This window comes from Cinclus cinclus, chromosome 1, assembly GCF_963662255.1.
Source record: "Cinclus cinclus chromosome 1, bCinCin1.1, whole genome shotgun sequence".
NCBI classification, from domain to species: Eukaryota; Metazoa; Chordata; class Aves; order Passeriformes; family Cinclidae; genus Cinclus; species Cinclus cinclus.
In genome coordinates this window covers 18,973,538-18,992,140 of record NC_085046.1, presented here as the reverse complement: position 1 = coordinate 18,992,140, position 18,603 = coordinate 18,973,538, and the positions used below count along the sequence as shown (strand labels likewise).

General features: G+C 36.1%; 1 protein-coding gene across 1 annotated transcript in view; it reads left to right on the top strand.

The window, feature by feature from the left end:
* Nucleotides 1-18,603, top strand: part of MALRD1 (MAM and LDL receptor class A domain containing 1) — a 236,579-nt gene that overhangs the window by 187,510 nt on the left and 30,466 nt on the right. The window contains exon 35 of the mRNA XM_062500144.1: nt 1,845-1,911. Coding sequence (XP_062356128.1) covers nt 1,845-1,911 — 67 coding nt within the window. The remainder of the gene's footprint in view (nt 1-1,844; nt 1,912-18,603) is intronic.

The window sequence follows — 18,603 nt, the reverse complement described above, 5'->3', positions numbered from 1 at the left end:
AATATGCTTAACATCTCAACATCTTCATGAGAGGTTTTCTTAACGTAAAAATGCATTGTTCAAAAAAACCCCAACCCTTTGTAGTATAGACTTCCCTTGATTTTATCCCCTTGAGTTAAACAAAATTGTTCAGTAAAAGGCTTGCTCATTCATGGTTTTGTTTTTTTTCCCCAAGTGTATTACAAATCCAATAAAATAAATACTAGAATATAAATACTGGTTAGACAATAAACTAAACAGCATTTGTTCTAGCACAGTGCATTTGACACAATATTTAGGTTTGATTTTCAGTAGTTAAATGGTGGAGAAAAATAAGTACAAGACAATAATACACATTCAATGTGATTTAGATTTTTAATTTTAAAATCTAGCAAATACATATATTATGGTCATATAAATAATTAAATCTAGATTCAAAATGTCCCATTCAGTGACAGAAAGATACTACAGCTCTTTCCCAAGACCAATGTAAAGTCTTGACAGTACTCTGCCAGCTTTGCTGAAGTTTCATTTTCTGAGAATTTATCTCTCTCTTTTCATATTTTTATGGGTTATGTGATAAAATTCACAACATATATGCATTGAAATTATATAATTCTTTATAATATATTAAATGCCTATTCACAAACTGAAAGTTTTATAAACACTTATTGATAGGAGGAATCCACAAGTTTCTTTGGGAGTGAAATTTGACCACAGATACTGTGTTTGTTATCTCTCATAGCATCATGAAATGGTTTGGGTTGGAAGGGACCTTAATGATCACAGAGTTGCAATGCCCCTGACTTGAGCAGGGACACCTTCACATGCCCAGGTTGCTCATGTGAGAGAAGGAATCATACTTCAATATTAAAAAATACCACTTCTATCATGATAAGAGAATTCATACTTGGTAAATTTGAATTCTAGAAATTATTTTAAATTAAAAGGAATTTATTCAGAAATTAGTTCAATATGGAAGAATATAGAACAAGAACTAGTAGACATGCATAACAGTAATTTGCAAATGTTCCACTGTTTTTTCAGTAAGCAGACCTTTTAAGCAGTTAAAATTTAATCCTGAAACTGGACGTGGCCACACTGAAGAGCACCATTATATGCTGTCATTAACAGTTTCATTTTGTGTGCATCCAAAACTCTTTAGGTCTAATTTTATATTACAAGCTCTTTTCCTACTAAAGAAGATCGAGTGGATTTTTTTTCAATTTTGAGTTTTTTCTTGACAAAGCAATGTAAAACTATTCTTCAGTAAAACTAAGTGTGATGATGTGGAAATTTGTGTTAAGAGACATCAAGAGTTTTTAAGAGAATACCACTAAGTACTTAAACACCTTTTGTCTTTTAAAGCCTGATTTCCCTTGTTCTTACGAGAATATGATTCTAAGTGTTAAAATTCTGAATATCTTTAATAAAAGGGTTGGACACAAAGGAGTGTCTGTTCACCAGCCCTGTATAAAAGCTATTAATAATAACATAGTGTTAGGTACTATTTAAATATTAGTTCAATTCTTTTGAGTCTAATTTTATATATTCCTGTTGTTTGAAAATCAAGTAAGTGGCAAAAATGCCATTTATGGAGTCAGATGAAAATCTCATTTGAGAAAAATTTGTAACCTGTTCAAGTGCAGCATCAGGATTTCAATAAGCTCAAGTGCACTCCATTGCTTGTAATATTCTTATGATATCGCACTTGTATCACAAGCTCCAGTCTAAACAAAAGAAGTTTTGGAAGTTCTAAGCACTCAAAAGGACAGGTGTGAATATATTGCCGTTTTTAAAATCAGTTCATGATAAATGTAATAAAAAAGAGGAGGAATTCAAAAGTTTTACCTTTATGTTTGCAGCTTGTCCTGAAGAATACTGCAAAAATGGAGGAAAATGCATCATCAAAGATGACATTCCATTATGCCAGTAAGTTTCATTGACAATTGACTTGTGCTTGAGATTGGAAAAAGCTTCTGTTGAAACAGGTTATTTGCTCCCCAGGGATTGAAATTATTTTCAGTAGAAGTGTATTTTAAAAAGTCTATGTATGTATACACTATTTTTATTTACATTTAGTGAGTTAATCTACATTTCAAAAAGAATGTTATTTATCAATATATAATTTTCTGTAACTTTCATGTGTCAGTACATTAGACAACCTGTTGGCCTGACACCCTAAGTTTTCTGTCTCATGTTTCACATCACCATTTCAAAACACATTTCTGTGCCTTATGTGCAGCAGGGTGTTGTATTCCTCAGATGAGATTTTACAGCAGGCCACATACTCATCTTTATCATCCTTTTAGGTGTTTGGAAAAAGAAAGGGTTTTTTCACTTATCCCCCCACAAAAATGGGATTAAAAAATATTCTTGTATTTTTTTTTTCTGGAAAAATTCTCTGATAAAAAAAATGACATATGCAATTCTGATGTGGAATATATGAGCCATTAGAAAGAGTCTCAGGCTATCTGAAGCGACTAATTTACACAAGATATCATTCTGTTTCCCTTTGGTTAATTAAAGGAGACTTTCTAAATGCAAAGAAAGTGATGGTATGTGTTATTATGCTTTTGTCCTTCACATGCTTCAGTGGAGCTTGCCAGTTTGCCAAATTACTAAAGAACTGTTTTATCACAGTAGCTTTCTTAGTCAAGATTAGATGCTGAGGTTCGTCTCCTAGTTGCTAGGAAATGCACATTAGTAAGCCTGCTTTGTCTTTCAAGATGGGTTTATCGTTTATTGACTGAAGAAATGTAATATATAAAACTCTTAGAAAATATAGGGACATTCATATAGGATATTTCAATGTGGGTCTCAGAAAACACTGTTAATTACCTGCAGATTTCCCCAAAAAATATCCACTGTAATAGAACAGAGAATGGTCTCTTGCCAGAGAATGGCAAGAATCTTGGTATTTCATAAAAAGGTGGCTGCTTCAAAATTTCTTTGACCATGTAAAGTGAGAAAGGGGACAAAAGAGCACAGGGAAATATTGCAGAATGAAAAGTTAGCAGAAAGTAAAGGGATTTACAATAGGAGGTTTGCAATTTGTAGATTAAATCATTGATCAAAAATAAAATTGCTTGTAGGGACAAAGCTCTGGGGGAGCAATTGAGATTTTAAGTATACAGGAGACTTATGAGAATTGAACTTCTGTTCATACTTGCAAGAGAAAGTAACCCAAACTAGCAAATCTATTTTATCCACAGAAATGGAAGACATCTGGAATTAAAATAGTAAATTAAACTAGTAAATAGGGTACTTTCCTTCAGCATTCAGTATGAAACATATTTAATTCTGATGTCATGCAAAGGCAATCAGGGCAAAGACACAGAAACAAAAATTCCTTAACTGGTGGGTTAACATAACTTCAAGAGCTGTACATGCTTGTCTTGGGGACATTGGTCATCTCTACTTAGGAATGCCATATCAACAGTGCATGTTGCAATAAGCTTTCTGAAAACTGCCTTTAGGGGAAGTGGCTGGAGAACAACAAACAGAGAAGAAAAGAGATAGCCAGATCAACAGTCTGGTATCAGTACCATTCAAGGCTTTATAATATTTTTAAGGAATTAATTATACAAATAATAACAGGAGAGTTAACCATTACTAATATAAACTTCTGCATTACTTCTTGAAATTCCACATCAAGACCATAAAAAGACCAAAAAAAACCCAAACATATACCTGAAATAATGAAAAAATTTAGAAATACGTCTATTTTCAGTACCCATGGGAGAAATAAATTAAAAAAGAAAACAAACAAGAACAACAAAAAAAAAAGAAACAGCCCCCAAACAATAGCAAAAAACCAAAAACAAACAACCCCCAAAAAACCTCCAAACCAACAGAAAAAAGAGGAAATTTTCATGAAAAAAACATTTAGGTTTTTTTTTTTATTTTTGCCTTTTAGTTCTCTCATCCTACTCTAAATTAACTGAAAAATAAGTGATAAATTTAGCTAGAAATATCTTCCTCTCTTGAGAGCAACTGTTCTTCAAGACTGCAGGACATCTCAGGAGAAAAAGCAGAATGTGCAAGAGTGCAGGAAGTTTGTTGCACAGCAAGGAGACTCCTGAAAAGAGCAGAGTACAGATACTGCCCTGCCACAGAAGTGACAATCTTCCTAGATAGCCAGAGGTAATTGTGTGGGGATCAAAGTGCTCTTAGAAGTCACTGGGTTTGACTAATGCTATTCAGTGACACAGCAGCAAAGGAGAACATTTGTTAACATATCCTTTCCTTACTATTTTCTGTGGGAAAATAGATTCTGATCTTCCCCCATGTGAGATGACTGTGCTCTAATTTCTAGTTTCTATAAAACAAAACCTGAGTCTGGAGCTTAAAACTTATTTTGGCCTCCCTGAGAATGTTGGTTTAACAAAAATAATAGACTGGACAGGTCTCAAAGCTTCATTTGTTCCATCATGTTCCTATAAGAGCTGAAACTGCTGCTCATTTTAGGTTAGTCTGAGGTACACTGATAGAAAAGAATAGCGTTTCCAGAAAATATTTCTGCTGGTGATAACAGCTGAGTTTTTCTGTGGTTTTAATGCTGTAGGGTTAAGTAGTTAACTGTATAGGCTTCTTCCAGTTAAGCATGGGAAAAGTGAATTTGCAGTAGCTGTTTAGGCAAAAGAAAGCATTTGAACTATTTGAAGAGACTGAAAGTAGGTAGTAAATTTTATACATTTAGTACTTCTAAAGTTCCTTTGATGCTGTATGTTTTTACATGTGTGAACTAGTATAGCTTAGATATACATACAGTTAATACTTAGGGCATCACCCTGTCTTTACAAAATTATGAATCTAAGAGGGATCAGTAGCAGGGGAAGGTGAGCTCTGATATCCCTCTGTGAAGAGATATCTGTAGACCTGGTGGAAATGAAAGCAGCAGATGCAAGTCTAGATAAAATTTCAGTATTTATTGGAATGGGTAAGTAAGTTGATGCATCAGGTTGCTGTAATTTTTTGTTCAAGCTACTGAAAACAGCTTCTCTAGGCTGGTGCATAATGACTGCAATACCATCAGTGAGATGTTGCCAGTATTTGCCAGTGAAGAGTGCCCAGTATTTCAGAATGAGATTACTGGTTGGTGTTCTGGTGGTTGTTCTCAGTGAGAGTATGAGAGTAAATGCAGGGCAGTGGTGCTTGGTGGCTGATGGTTATATTCCCACTTGAACAAAACAACTTGATGGCTGTCCTGGTCCTGCTTGATATTTGAATTTTTGAGTTAGCTTTGAAAGTCGCTTGCATTTGTTTCTGCTATTTGGTCAGGAGAATAATTAGGGTGCATATCAAATACTTTTATCTTGTACTTTCTATTTCAAGAATATTTTCTTTGTCTGCAGGACTAGATGGAGCTTTAATCTGAAATTCTATGGCCACTCTCATTTGACAAAATGTGACTCCTATTTGTCCTGACTGAGGTCTCTTCTGTAGTCAATGTGCAGCCAAGTGGCTGGTGCTGGCAATCAGGGACTGTGGTTGCACCAGGAAATCATGATAATTTGAGCAATAATAACTAGAATTTCTGCAATTTTGATCCTTCGATTTCAAAATCATCTCTTTGATTATATGTATGCTTTCCCCAACTGTTTGTCCAGTGTTTCTTTGTGTTTGTTTAATTTTTGCTTTAAAGTGAGACCACAGACTCCTGGAAACATAGGAGAGGAGTAAAGGAGAACAAGCAAGCTGGGAAAACTGTGGTTCTAACACACTAAACTAGAAGGATGAGGCTTCAAAGACTGTATTATTGTTGAAAGAAAAACAAACAAACAAAAAAAAAACAAACAAAAACCACTGAGAACAGAAGAAAAAAAACCCAAAACAATAAACCAGACTCTTCATACATACTTTTCATTCTCATCCAACTGCACAAGTGTAATACTAAAGAAGCATATTCAAAATGTACTAAGCTTCACATATAATAAATATTAAATTATCATCAAATCATCAAATGGTTTGGGTTGGAAGGAACCTGTGAAATTCATCTAGTCCAACCCCTCTGCAATGGGGGGGTTTCATCTTCAATTAGATCAGGTTGCTCAGGACTGTGAATCTATCACATCTCTGGGCAACATATTTCAGCATTTCACAAAATTAGTTGTAAAACATGTCTTTCTTATATCTAGTCTGAATCTCCCCTTCTTTGCTTTAAAACCAGTACTCTTGGCCCTTTTTCTGCAGGCCCTACTGAAAATAGAATTGTTTAGGTTGGAAAGGACATAATACAATGCTTGACTTTCCCTTTGTTTTATACAAATATTTTCAACATAATATACCAAATTTCAGAGCAGTTTTACTGACTAGTACTAAAGAACATAGTGAGAGCACTTTTATTATTGTCTTAATAGTAAGAAGGTTCTATCTTTTAGCAAAAAAAAAAAGTAATTGCATTCACTTAATTAAACAATCATATTACACATTAGAAATAAATCTTCATTAAACAGTTTTTAAATTCACTGAATATGTAACTTTTAGCTAGCTGAGCTGTGAAGATTGAAATTGCAAGTAGTCATTATAAATAGATAATTAAATATTGTTGTCTCTGTAGTTGTGTATTTATATGCTGATTTGGCCCAAAATACAGAAACTGTATTATTTTGTTTCTTTATTTTTCGTGATAACACTAAAGATTACTTTCTCTTTCATTTTTTTAGAAAAACAATTGGTTTTACAGGGTAATCATTCATTCAGAGAAGTGGAATTCTTGCCTATTCTTTTTAGAAAAGCCACAGGTTAACTGGTCCTCTATTTTTTACTTCTTTCCTTCTCATTTTTACAATGAGCTTATTATTGTAATACAAATAATCTGTTTTAAATTGTAAACAGAGTATTTTATCATGAGTGGTACAACAGCAAACAATATTTCACAAAATTTAAAGAAAAAAGGGTGGGGTCTTTTTGTAGTTGAGACATTTTTTTTTTCCAGAATCTGGTTTTGTTTTCAAAATACTAGCTTCTAGTAAGCATGATAAATTTTTGAGGAGCCCTGCAAGTGGCATGCAGCATCACATAATGTCTTGTTAGACTGATACCTTTTCCAGTTCAGTATCATATATGGCAAAGGAGGTAAATCCTACCTCCTCACTGGACAATGTTGTTCAGTGAGGAACACTGAAAGGGTTCTTCTTGGGGTTTTTCCTAAACCTGTTTGACTTTGGATCTACTCTTATTTCTGTGTTACTGGATTTTTGATGCTACTGTTGATGGTGGTAGTTATCTTTAAAAACTAAAAGTGGGAGGATTGTTTTAGTATCCCACAGGTTGTCATGAAAATGGAGTGACAGTACTGCTCCAGCCTAAACTTGGAAGCATCTGGAATGTGATTTGACGGAAATACAAAATCTAAACACTGACAAGATGGAAACACCAATTCATAAGTATAGAGAGTTTATAAAAAGAGAAGAAAGCAGTTTCCATTTCACCTACATTTTCTCCTGCTCCTCTCAGAAATCCCCACCTCAGAGGGAGGATTGCTGACATAGCAGCTGCTGATTCACTGCAGATTATTAATGGCTCAAACAAAGCAAATTGGTACTGATTTAACTTCTTCCTTAAGAATTTTCATTTGGATTTACTGAACAAGTAGGACATGGGTAAATTGATAGTGCCATAATGAACGTATACACCTACTAAGGAAAGTTGTAGTCATGAAAATCAATTGTACATAGAGAAGCAATGAAATAAGGATGCAACCACAAATAAAAACAAAAGCCATGATGAGTAGTCAGAAATATAAAACATTGAAAACAAATGTCATGCTAAGATTTGGATTTTGGGAAGCAAAGACATATCCACAAACATACATAGCTAGTAAAGAGAAGGGGATTTTTTGGTTTTTTTTCATATCTTTCATTTACCCAAGTCTCATTTGAAAAGTGATGTTAGTGCAAATTAAATAGCAAATTCAGGTTACCCAAGTTGCGTAAAATTAAGAACAGGAAGACAAGTTAATACTTCTATTCTCCAGAACAAATTAGACACAGTTTTTCATGAAAGAAAATATACAATATATTGATGGAAATACATTTTAAATATTTACTTATAGAAAGCTCTTTCCTAAAGTTTCTATTTATTATATTATTTTTTGTTCAGTCTTGATCCTTTCTTATTTGGAAATGTCTCATGAAATCAAAATGCTCAATTATGCAACAATACTCTTTAGGTTTTCATGTTTCTGATTTCATAACCTTTTCCAAAGGAAAATCCTGTAGGGATTATGGTGCAATGTGACAGAAACTTAGATTCAAAAATCTTAGCATTTAGTCTATTTTGCAATAGTTGGGATGAAACAGCTTTTGCTTCTCTTGCTGATTGCCTGCTCACAGGATGTTCAGGGTTCATTTCAAAAAACAAACAGAAAAGGAAAATCTTCTGAATCCTTCATATGTCAGGATTCAGGAAATAATGTTCCTCCATTTAGAAGCACGTATGTGTAATTTGTTTAATAAATTGGGATTTTTTTTTTTCATTTAGATTTTCCCCACTTGTTCCAAGTGATTTCAAAGTAAATACATTTGGCCAAATTAGTTTTACCTAGTGAGAAACTTGCCATTGAGCAATTATCATTGTCATACACTGACTATCTTTTATATTTAGAAGCAGTTTGCTTCAAGTTTTGCTCTTCTTCTTCCTCTTTAGATAATAACATGGTCCTGAGGTCAGCTCTTTATCACACTGAAGACAGCTGCTTCATGCATTTGCAACTTCTAGAAATGAGGAAAAAGAACCCTGACATTTATCTTAGTCAAACCTAATTGAATACACAGGGCAGTTTGCCACCTTCTGCAGTGAGGCAGGGATATGCTATGAAGTTCTCTTGTGAGTGGTCTGAATCAGCTGATTGCTGAATACAATGATCTCAGAAAGAATCAGTCTTCTTCTGCCTTTTTGTTACAGAATTAAAACAAGATTGTCTCTTTGTAACTGCTAAAGTTTGACTTCACATAATTGAAAGCCAGATGTTAGAGTCAATTAAATAAATACAACTGACTAGACACAAAGCCTGGTCTCACAACACATTTCTGATCATGTTTTTTTAGAAATCTCTAGCACTCGATTCAAATGTAAATCAGACTTTCTCATTTAACATCTAGGTTTTGTTTTTCAGGGTTTTTTTTGTTTGTTTGTTTGTTTGGGTTTTTTTTAATCAGAGAAACAAATTTCAAGATATCTTTAAAACTGGGAACAAACTAAGTAGCTTATAGTCTTTCTCTGTTTATCCTGAGGTGTAATATTACTGTGACAAATGGAAGTTTTGCTTGAATGACCCATTGATAGAATCGGAAGAGCACTCACAGTGGAACTGTTTATTTTAAATATAGCCCAATGGTCATTCTGGAAAACAAACTGTGAACTATGTATTTTCAAATTGCCTCTTCATGATATGTGTGCTGAGTGGGAAGATTTTTATCTGTAAAGAAAATCAACAAGGAATTTCTGGGACAATTTTAAGTTGAAGAACTTGATCAACACTTTGTACAACCTTTTCTTGCAAAATTTTGGAGCTGAAAGGTGATAACACAGCTTTGGGAATAAAAGTAGCTGCATGTTTTATTATAAGAGGTAATTTTCCTGCATTATCAATGCCATTGCAACTCTCAAAACCAGAGAGAGAATTTTATTTAGTGTCTGAACAGAATATTTGATGTTTCAATTTGAAGATACTATAATCTTATTGAGAAGGGCATAATTTAGTGGCTACAGTGAAAATTACTTGGACATATAATAATGATTAAGCAAAAAAAAAAATCTTATCAGCTGGATCAGCAATGCTTAAGTTGCTGAAAGCATTCAACTTCTCTGATAAATATCTTATGTTTCTCTTTTAATTTTCAATTCATTATTTTAAATGAAATGAGGAAATTTTCCTCACACAATGAGGAAACTACAAGGTGTAGGAAACCACAGCTGAATTTTTATTATTACTAAGTTCAATTGACCTTTACCTCAGAACGACTTGTACACAAAACTCTAGACTTTATTACATCTAAAACTTAGGAGATAGGTTTGTCCTCAGTATGGAATAGCTCAGGATGTGGGAAGTGTAGGAGAGGATGCATTTTGAGTAATGAGAGATTTTTATATAAGAGAATGTTAATTAATGTTGGATATGGGATGTTTGCCAAAATATGGAGGGTCCCCTGAAGAGTTACTCCTACTAATACCAGATGCTCAAGAGTAGGAAACATGGGTACAAACCTTTAAATCAAAACATTTTTTGTTCTATTTTGTTCAAAACAGGAAAGAATAGCAGTAAAATAATAAATACTTCTCAAAAGAGAGAAAAAATGTAACAATTTTGGAAGTATAAACAAGGATTGCAAAGATTCTTGTGCTACAGCCACTCCACATTCATGCAGCTGTCTTTTATCCACAGAAATTTAAAAACATCTGGGTATATGTATTCATAGGCGCATAAATCACTCTAAATTTTTGGATTATATTAAGTCAAACAATAAGTTAGAAGTCTGGGTTCAGTAACAGTCTTTTTCCACATTCAGTCTTCTAGATTTAAGTGAAAGTAAGAAGCAGTAGTTGGAATTCCAACCAGTACTTTCACTCCTTAAGATCACACTTGCATGTCTGCATATCAGAATTTGCTGTCTAGAATGACAATCAGCTCAGCATTAGAGTCCTCTCTGTAGGAGGCACCTGGTTGGGTACACCTAATACCATACAGAATGTGCCATAAGAGCTGCAAGGGAGACTTTTGGAAAACACAGATATCATGAAGCATGTTGACAAGAATTTTGAAGTGTGACTAAAATGTTTACTCTGATACAGACAGGTCTGGGCTGAGGATGTCAGGAAGCATGGGAATGGTGGAGGTCTGTATTTGAGGATCTGTGCTATGCTGCAAATCATATGGAAAAGACATCTTGTATTCTGTACCATCCACGTCCTGACATTTGGCCTACTCAGTCTGACCCACTAGACACTGGTGTCACAATGTCATCAAGCTATCTTGCACATTTGTAATTTTCCCTTTTGTTCAGTCAGTGAGAATTTAAGTCTCTGAGAATTATACCTTTTGTGCTGTTGCTAGGCGGCTAAGGGATTTCCTAAAAGCAGCAAATTCTACTAAATTAAGGACTTTTGAACTTTTCTTGCCAGCTTTTGCAGTGTTGACAGATCTGGAAAGCTCCATGCACTTTAATTTTAAACACATACAAACACTGAGGATTTTTCTCAGTGCTTGGAAGGAGCTTTTCATGTTTGCTATTGCTCCAATCAGCTACTAGGCTACATCTCTAAGTGGGAAGCAGTAACTATGTGCTTTTTCCACACAGACACTTGTATGTCCTTTGGTGAAAAAGTACACATACCTTTAAGCAAAAACAATTTTGTTTGGTGTGAAAGTCATATTTGCAGTGTACAGAAATATTTTTCATTTAAAATATGTATTGGATTGTAAGACATAAATTGACTTTGAAATGTCGTCTGGAGTATATCAAAGTGATGTGGCCCATGCAAGATCCCTATGGATCTCAACACCAGAGTTACTGCAAGAATAAATGTCTATGGTGGGTTGATCCTGGCTGAATGCCAGATGCCCACCAAGGCCACTCTATCACTCCCTTCCTCAGTTGGACAGGGGAGGAAAAATATAATGAGAAGTTTTTGCTTTGAGATAAGGACCAGGAGAGGTCACTGAGCAATTACCATCCCAGGCAAACCAGACTTGATTTAGGATATTATTTTAATTTATTACAAATCAAATCTGAGTAAGGCAATGAGAAATAAAAGCTAGATTTTAAAATGCCTACGCACCACCCCTCCTTTATTCCCAGACTCAACTTGACTCCATGATAACTAGGTTAACTCTGCAATAGGACAAGAGAACATAGTCTTGTGATGTTCTAGGGGTGCTTTAAGCTGGACATTAGGAAGAAATTCTTCACAGAGGGGGTGATTAGATAATGCAATGGCCTGCCCAGGGAAGTGGTGGAGTCAATGCCCCTCCATATGTTTAAGGAAACACTGAATGTGGCACTTACGACATGGTCTAGTTGAAATGGTGGTGTTGGGTTATAGGTCAGGGTTGATGATATCAGAGGTATTTTCTGACCTAATGGATATTGTGATTCCTCGTTCTCTCTGCCTCCTCCCCTCTGGCAGAGCAGGAGGATGAGGAATGAGGGTTGCAGCAAGTTCATCACAGGGGTAGCCACCATCCCTGATGTGCTCAACCTTGGCCAGTGCCAGTTCCGTCTTGCAGGCAGATGGCATTGGCCCCATTGAACATGGGAGAAGCTTCTGGCAGCTTTTCACAGAAGCCACCCCTGTAGCCCCATTCAGCAGATACCAAAACCCTGCCATGCAAACCCAGTGAAGCATCAATCATCAAGCTAGGCTTCAGAATTCAGTAAACTGCAGGAGGCTGAGCTTTTGTTTGTTTGATTTTATGATGTAGATGAGAAAGGTTTTGATTTAAATGGACTGTGTATTGACAACAGTTTGTATTACCAGATTTTGGGAGCTGGGAGGGGGTTACAGGTGGGGCTTTTGTGGAAAGCTTATTCCCCCATGTCTGACAGAGCCAATGCCAGCCAGCTCCAAGACAGACCCACCACTGGCCAAGGCTGAGCCAACCAGAGAAGGGGGTAACACCTCTGTGATAACATATTTAAGAGGAATAAAAAAGTTGTTGCACAGATGTAATTGCACAAAGAGAAGAGAGGAGTGAGAATATGTCCGAGCAACAATTCTACATACACCCAGGTCAGTGGAGAAGGAAGGGCAGGAGGTGCTCCACACACCAGAGCTAAGATTCCCCTGCAGCCCATGCTGCGGACTGTGGTGAGGCAGCTGTGCCCCTGCAGCCCATGGAGATCCATGGGGATGCAGAGATCCACCTTCAGTCCATGGAGGAAACCCACAACAGAGCAGATGGAAGCCTGAAAGAAGGCTGTGACCCCATGAGTAGTCTACACTGGAGCAGGCTCCTGGTAGGGACCTGTGGACCCATGGAAAGAGGAGCCCATGCTGGAGCAGCTTTTCTGGCAGGACTTGTGATCCCATAGGGGACCCACTCTGGGGCAGTCTGTTCTTGAAGGACTGCATCCTGTAGAAAGGGACCCATGTTGGAGCAGTTCCCAAAGAATTGTAGTGCCTGGGAATCCAGGCTGGAGAAGGCTGTGGAAAATTGTCTCCAATGGGAGGGACCCCTTAGAAGAAGGGGTCCTCTCCCTGAGCAAAGTCAGAAACAACCTGTGATGAATAATGTGGTAATTCCCCATCTCCTTGCACCACTGGAAGGGGAGGAGAAAGAGCCCAGCAAGGAGGGTGGAGTCTGGGAAAGCTGTTTTTAAGATTTATGTCCTATGGTCCTGCTCTAACTTTGATTGGTAATAAATTCAACTAATTTCCCCAAGACAAGTGTGTTTTGCCCTTGAAGCCAACTGGTGAGTGATCTCTCCCTGCTCCTATCTCAGTTTCGAACCTTTTTGTTATATTTTCTGTCCCCTGCCCAGTTGTGGAGGGGAGTGATAGAGTGGCTATGGTGTGTACCTGGAATCCAGCCAGAGTCAACCCACCACAAATTATTTCCCTGAGGATGAGAAAACTAACTGACCACGATGCTTGATATTTTATTTGTAGTATGTGTGTTTTTGTACTAGCAGACATGGATAACAAATTATCATATGGCTTCCTAACTACGCTGAACTAAACTGTGCCTTATCTCACCCCCTGGGCAGCCACATGAAAGCCAAAACCATGATCATTCTCTCTGTGATCAGAGAGAAGGAATTGTCATCAAGCCCAAAGTGTCTTCTCCATTTTTAGCTTCAGTTCTGTACATAGCCAGGGTACCTTGGCAGCCATATAAATTCCTTGGATAGAGGAATATAAACACATGCATTGCACCTAGCCTAACCTCAACAAGTGCCTTTGTTGGAAAATAAAACAATGTTGGAGCCTACAATATATGACAATGGCTTCTTTAATGTAACTACTAGGTGAGATTATACAGTAAGGTTTGTCTAAATTCTAACATTAAATGTGTTTGAGCTCTGGGTCATTAACTTACTATATTAGAAATTTATTTTTATTGCTTCATGAGTTTCTTGTTTCCACGTAGAGCTTTCCAATTTCTTACTTCAATCCTTTTGCCATTCTTCCTTATTAACTATTGCAATTCCCACTGATTAAATGCCTGCATAACCGAGTTTGGTGGCAAAAATTGTGCAAATAAAAGAAAATTATTCCTTAGGGTTGTAAAATGAAGCTAACAAGTTGACTACCTACAAAATGGAGCCTATGATATGCATTTCCACGCATGCTTGAGTTTCTTATGCAAGCAACTGATAGTGCAGTTTTGCATGACTAGGAGCTGAACAAAACATTTTTAAAGTAGTGTTACATAGAGCCGGATATCCCAATGCTTGCTTTTCACAGAGCAAAATTCCAGTTAAAAATAGTTATTTCTCCTCTGGTGGCTTCATTTTCAGATTTTAGGTACTATTTTGCAATAAACTTTTATATTTTAAAATATGGTAGATTTATATTGTCGTCCAACAAAAAAAAATTAAATTTAACAGTCAGGAGTTATGAACAGACGTCAACGGATGGGAAAAAAGGTTTTTATTTGCCTTGCTTTTCTTTATTCTTTATTTTTTGCCAATCAATATTTTATTAATGTGAACTTTTTAGGGATTTAGGAAAATGGAAGAAACATCTCCTAAAACTTGTTTATATTTTAGTATGTGGAAATACAAAATGTTTACATAGTCATAGAAATTCACAAATATTATTTTCCTGCTACTCTGGCTTTTAGAATTTAAGGTGAGATGATTTGGCAGAATACATGTTAAGAGACTACACAGTAGCTACCTGTTGTTACAGTTCTAGTGTTTTACTAGGTGTCATCAAATTTTTCTTCATTTATAAACTTCCCACATTATATCAGTCAAGTCACTTTCTTTGTTGCTAAAAAGATCAGCACAAAACCTCACATACTGAGAGTGACGTACTTAATGCATGTAGCTGAGAACTTTTTTTCTTACACATCAAAATATAGTAGGGGAAAGCTAAAAATGAACATATAGCTATATAGTCAATATCATTGGCTTTATATATACATATATATATATATATATATAAAATACTTCTACAGCTATCTTTCTAAAACTTTCTGTCCTTAATTTTTTTTTCTGTATGCTGTTACTACAGACATAAGGATACAAGTTTCTGTAACCCCAGGTGTTGGTTGATACTCTGATTATTTTGTTCTGACCTACAAAAATCATACTGCCACAGAACTGTGCACACCTCAATTCAAGATGGGACCATACAACACAACCGTGCATTTAAATATAGCATAGAAGTTGGTATGTTACCAAATGATCTTTCTTAACTTTTTAAAAATATATATTTGTTTATATTTTCATCCAAACATATCAGAGAGTAAGGCCAAACTAAGATTTTAGTAAGTGTCAGAACAAGACCACAACAATGGACCTTACAGTACTTTATTTCTCTCTGTAAATGTTTTATATGAAAGAACCATTGTGTATTTGAAAGATGGTGAAACATTAATCATCCTTCTCTGTGCAATCTTATACCTGCTAGAAGGTTGATGTCACTTGAATTTCAGTCTTGTGAAAAAGTCTTCCAGACCCTGAACTAATCTACATTTCTACACTCTGAACTTCCAATGGTACAAGTTGCATTTGTACCTTACACATTCTTTCCTAATTTTAAATGCATTCTTACCCATCACATCTCACTAGATTTTTTTTTTGCCCAAATTGTCATTACCATGCATCACAGTTAATGCAGCATTGATCCTCCTTGCTTGGATGACTAAAAAGTTTTTTAGGCCAATAGTCTTCAAAAGTAGCTGCAGAGAGGATTTTTTTTTTTTTTTGTCTCTTCTCACTCATTATTTCATCAAATGTCAAATATTGAGCCTGCTTTCCTTGCCTTCATAATTTATTCCAACTCCATATACAATTTCTGATTTAGCAAGTATAGTTTGAATAGGTTTCAGTACTGGTTGCTCAAACATAGAGTATAACTTGCCCCTACCTAGTGCAGAACAACAGCAATAGATTGTCTGTGTTTCAATTTGTCAAAGTGTAGAGTACAATCAGAAAAAAACCTGCTTTTACAAACTGAACAGAAAATAGTTTTCTCTTTCAAAAGAACTTCATTCCTAATATTCATGAAACAAGGATGGAGCACAGGAAGGAATTAGGCATATGATTTCCTCATAAATCCAGAGAATTAAAGCACAGGACAAAAATCTTGGGTTTGACATTTGAGCAGCTTTCAGAACTGTTTTCTTCAGTCTCTACCCTTGTTTTTTAATTACTTACTCTGTTCCAGTAGTATGAAGTCCTCACAGCTGATACTGGCATGCAAAAATGGAACAAATGGTTTGGTAAACGTTCAAGATTATCTGAATATATGTTCTTACATCCATGAAGAATGCACAAGAAGTCATAAAAAATGTACAGCAGTCAAATGTACAGCTAATTTGTTAAGGCAGGCTAGAACTGCAAGATTCAAAGCTGAATTGATATTTCAGAAGTACACATGTGCTGCAGTATTAATCAAAATTGAGCTTTCCCCTTTTTAGGCTGGCTTAAGAAAGTACTTTATAGTTCACAAGGTCTTTGGGGAAAAAAAGAAAACAAACAAACAATCAAACAAAAACACAATTAAAAAACTCAACCAAAACTTTAGTTAATATCATGGGCTAAACTTATTCATTTATGCCTTCTTTTTTCTTGGAACTGGGAAAAGAACAATTTGCATTTAATTTAGATTATATTAAGGATATTTTTTAAGAGACAGGCAGATTTTGCCCTGGTTCTATAAATTCTAATTTGTTTAGATGTTGCTAAATATTGCATGATGAAATCAAAGTTCAGTTAGAAGGTTGATCGCTTTTTCTCCTTTCATCTTTCCTTCTCAGGGACATATTAATGAAAATGAGAGTAGAATCACAGAGCCATAGAAAGGTTAAGCCTGAAAACGTCCTCCAAGGTCATTGAGTCCCACCATTAACTCAGTGTTTCTGTTCGACCATGTCCCTAGATGCCACATCCACATGTTTTTTTTTAACATTTCTAGAAATTGTGGCATCACTACTTTCTTGGGCAACCTGTTCCAGTGCCTGACCACCCTGCAGTGAGAAATGTTTTCCTAATATCCACTCTAAACCTCCTCTGCTGCAATTGAGGCCATGTCATCTTGTTCTGTCACTTTTTACCTGGGAGGAGAGCCCAACCCTCACCTGGCTATGATCTCCTTTCAGGCAAGTTGCAGAGAGTGATAAGTTCTCCCCTGGGCCTCCTTTTCTCCAGGCTGAACACACCCAACTCCCTCAGTCTCTCCTCATCTGAGATTCCTGCTGCAGATCTTTCAAGAGATTCATTGCCCTTCTCTGGACTTGCTCCAGCACTTTAATGTCTTTATCAGTGTAATTATAGTGTTATTCTTGCTCATAATGTTATTCTTGCTTTAACTGTCAAGGTAAGGAATTTTTTTTTTTTTAACTAGAATAAAAGCATTTTAAATTTTTCTGGTGAAAAGCAGAAATTTTATAAAATGTTCTGAAAAATACCATCTAGTCAGAAAAGTATCTACATAATTATTTTTGACAGAAAATATCCCATCTGACCAAGCTAAAAGTTCTGGAATATTTAGAAAAGAAAAATACTTGTATTTATTCTTAGTCTGTTTCTTTCCATACAAGCCTGGGCTATCACTGTATAAACACATCAGGGACATGTATGTGCTACATGATGAAGGGGAGAGGTTCTGAGGAGATGGAGTAATTTTTCAGAATATGAATAAACAATTTTTCACCTTCTGAATGTAGTCCTTGATACAAAGTATTTCCATGCAATATCCCATAACAGTCTCCCTTCTAATGCTACCAAAATACATAAGGTGTCAGAAGACTTTTGTCCGTGGCTCATGTCATGGTGCAGTGTAGTGGGTGGACCCTGGCTGGATGCCAGGTGCCCACCAAAGCCACTCTATCACTCTCCTTCTCAGCTGGACAGGGGAGAGAAAATGCAATGAAGGGCTCATGGGTTGAGATGAGGACAGGGAGACATCACTCACCAATTACCATCACAGGCAAAACAGACCTTGACTTTGAGAAAATCCCTGATGGGCTCAGCCTTGGCCAGCAGCAGGTCCTGTCCTGGAGCCAGCTGGCATTTTCTCTGTCGGACACAGGGGAAGCTTCTGGCAGCTTCTCACCGTAGCCACCCCTGTAGCCTCCCCACTCCCAAAACATTGCCACATAAAACCAAACCACATAGCATTAGTGAAACAGGAAGCACAGAGAAACTGTAAACCACATTTTTATAGGAGTTTAAAAAATTATTGAAGCTAAGTATTCAGAGCAGTGCCAAGTGTGTGCATTCCTTATGACCAATTTCACTCTTCTGCAAGAAAGAACCCACATGGAAATATTTTTTTGCTGTTGTTATTTTTAGGGCAGTTCAAGCAGCAATTTCAGACACAGATTTATGAAGCCTGGCAGTCCTGAGAATAATCGTTCAAGTCTGGAATTGAGGATTTCTGAGCTTAGGATGTGCAGCTTCCCTAAAGTCTTCCAAAGCATAAAAGCAATTTTAAAACATATAT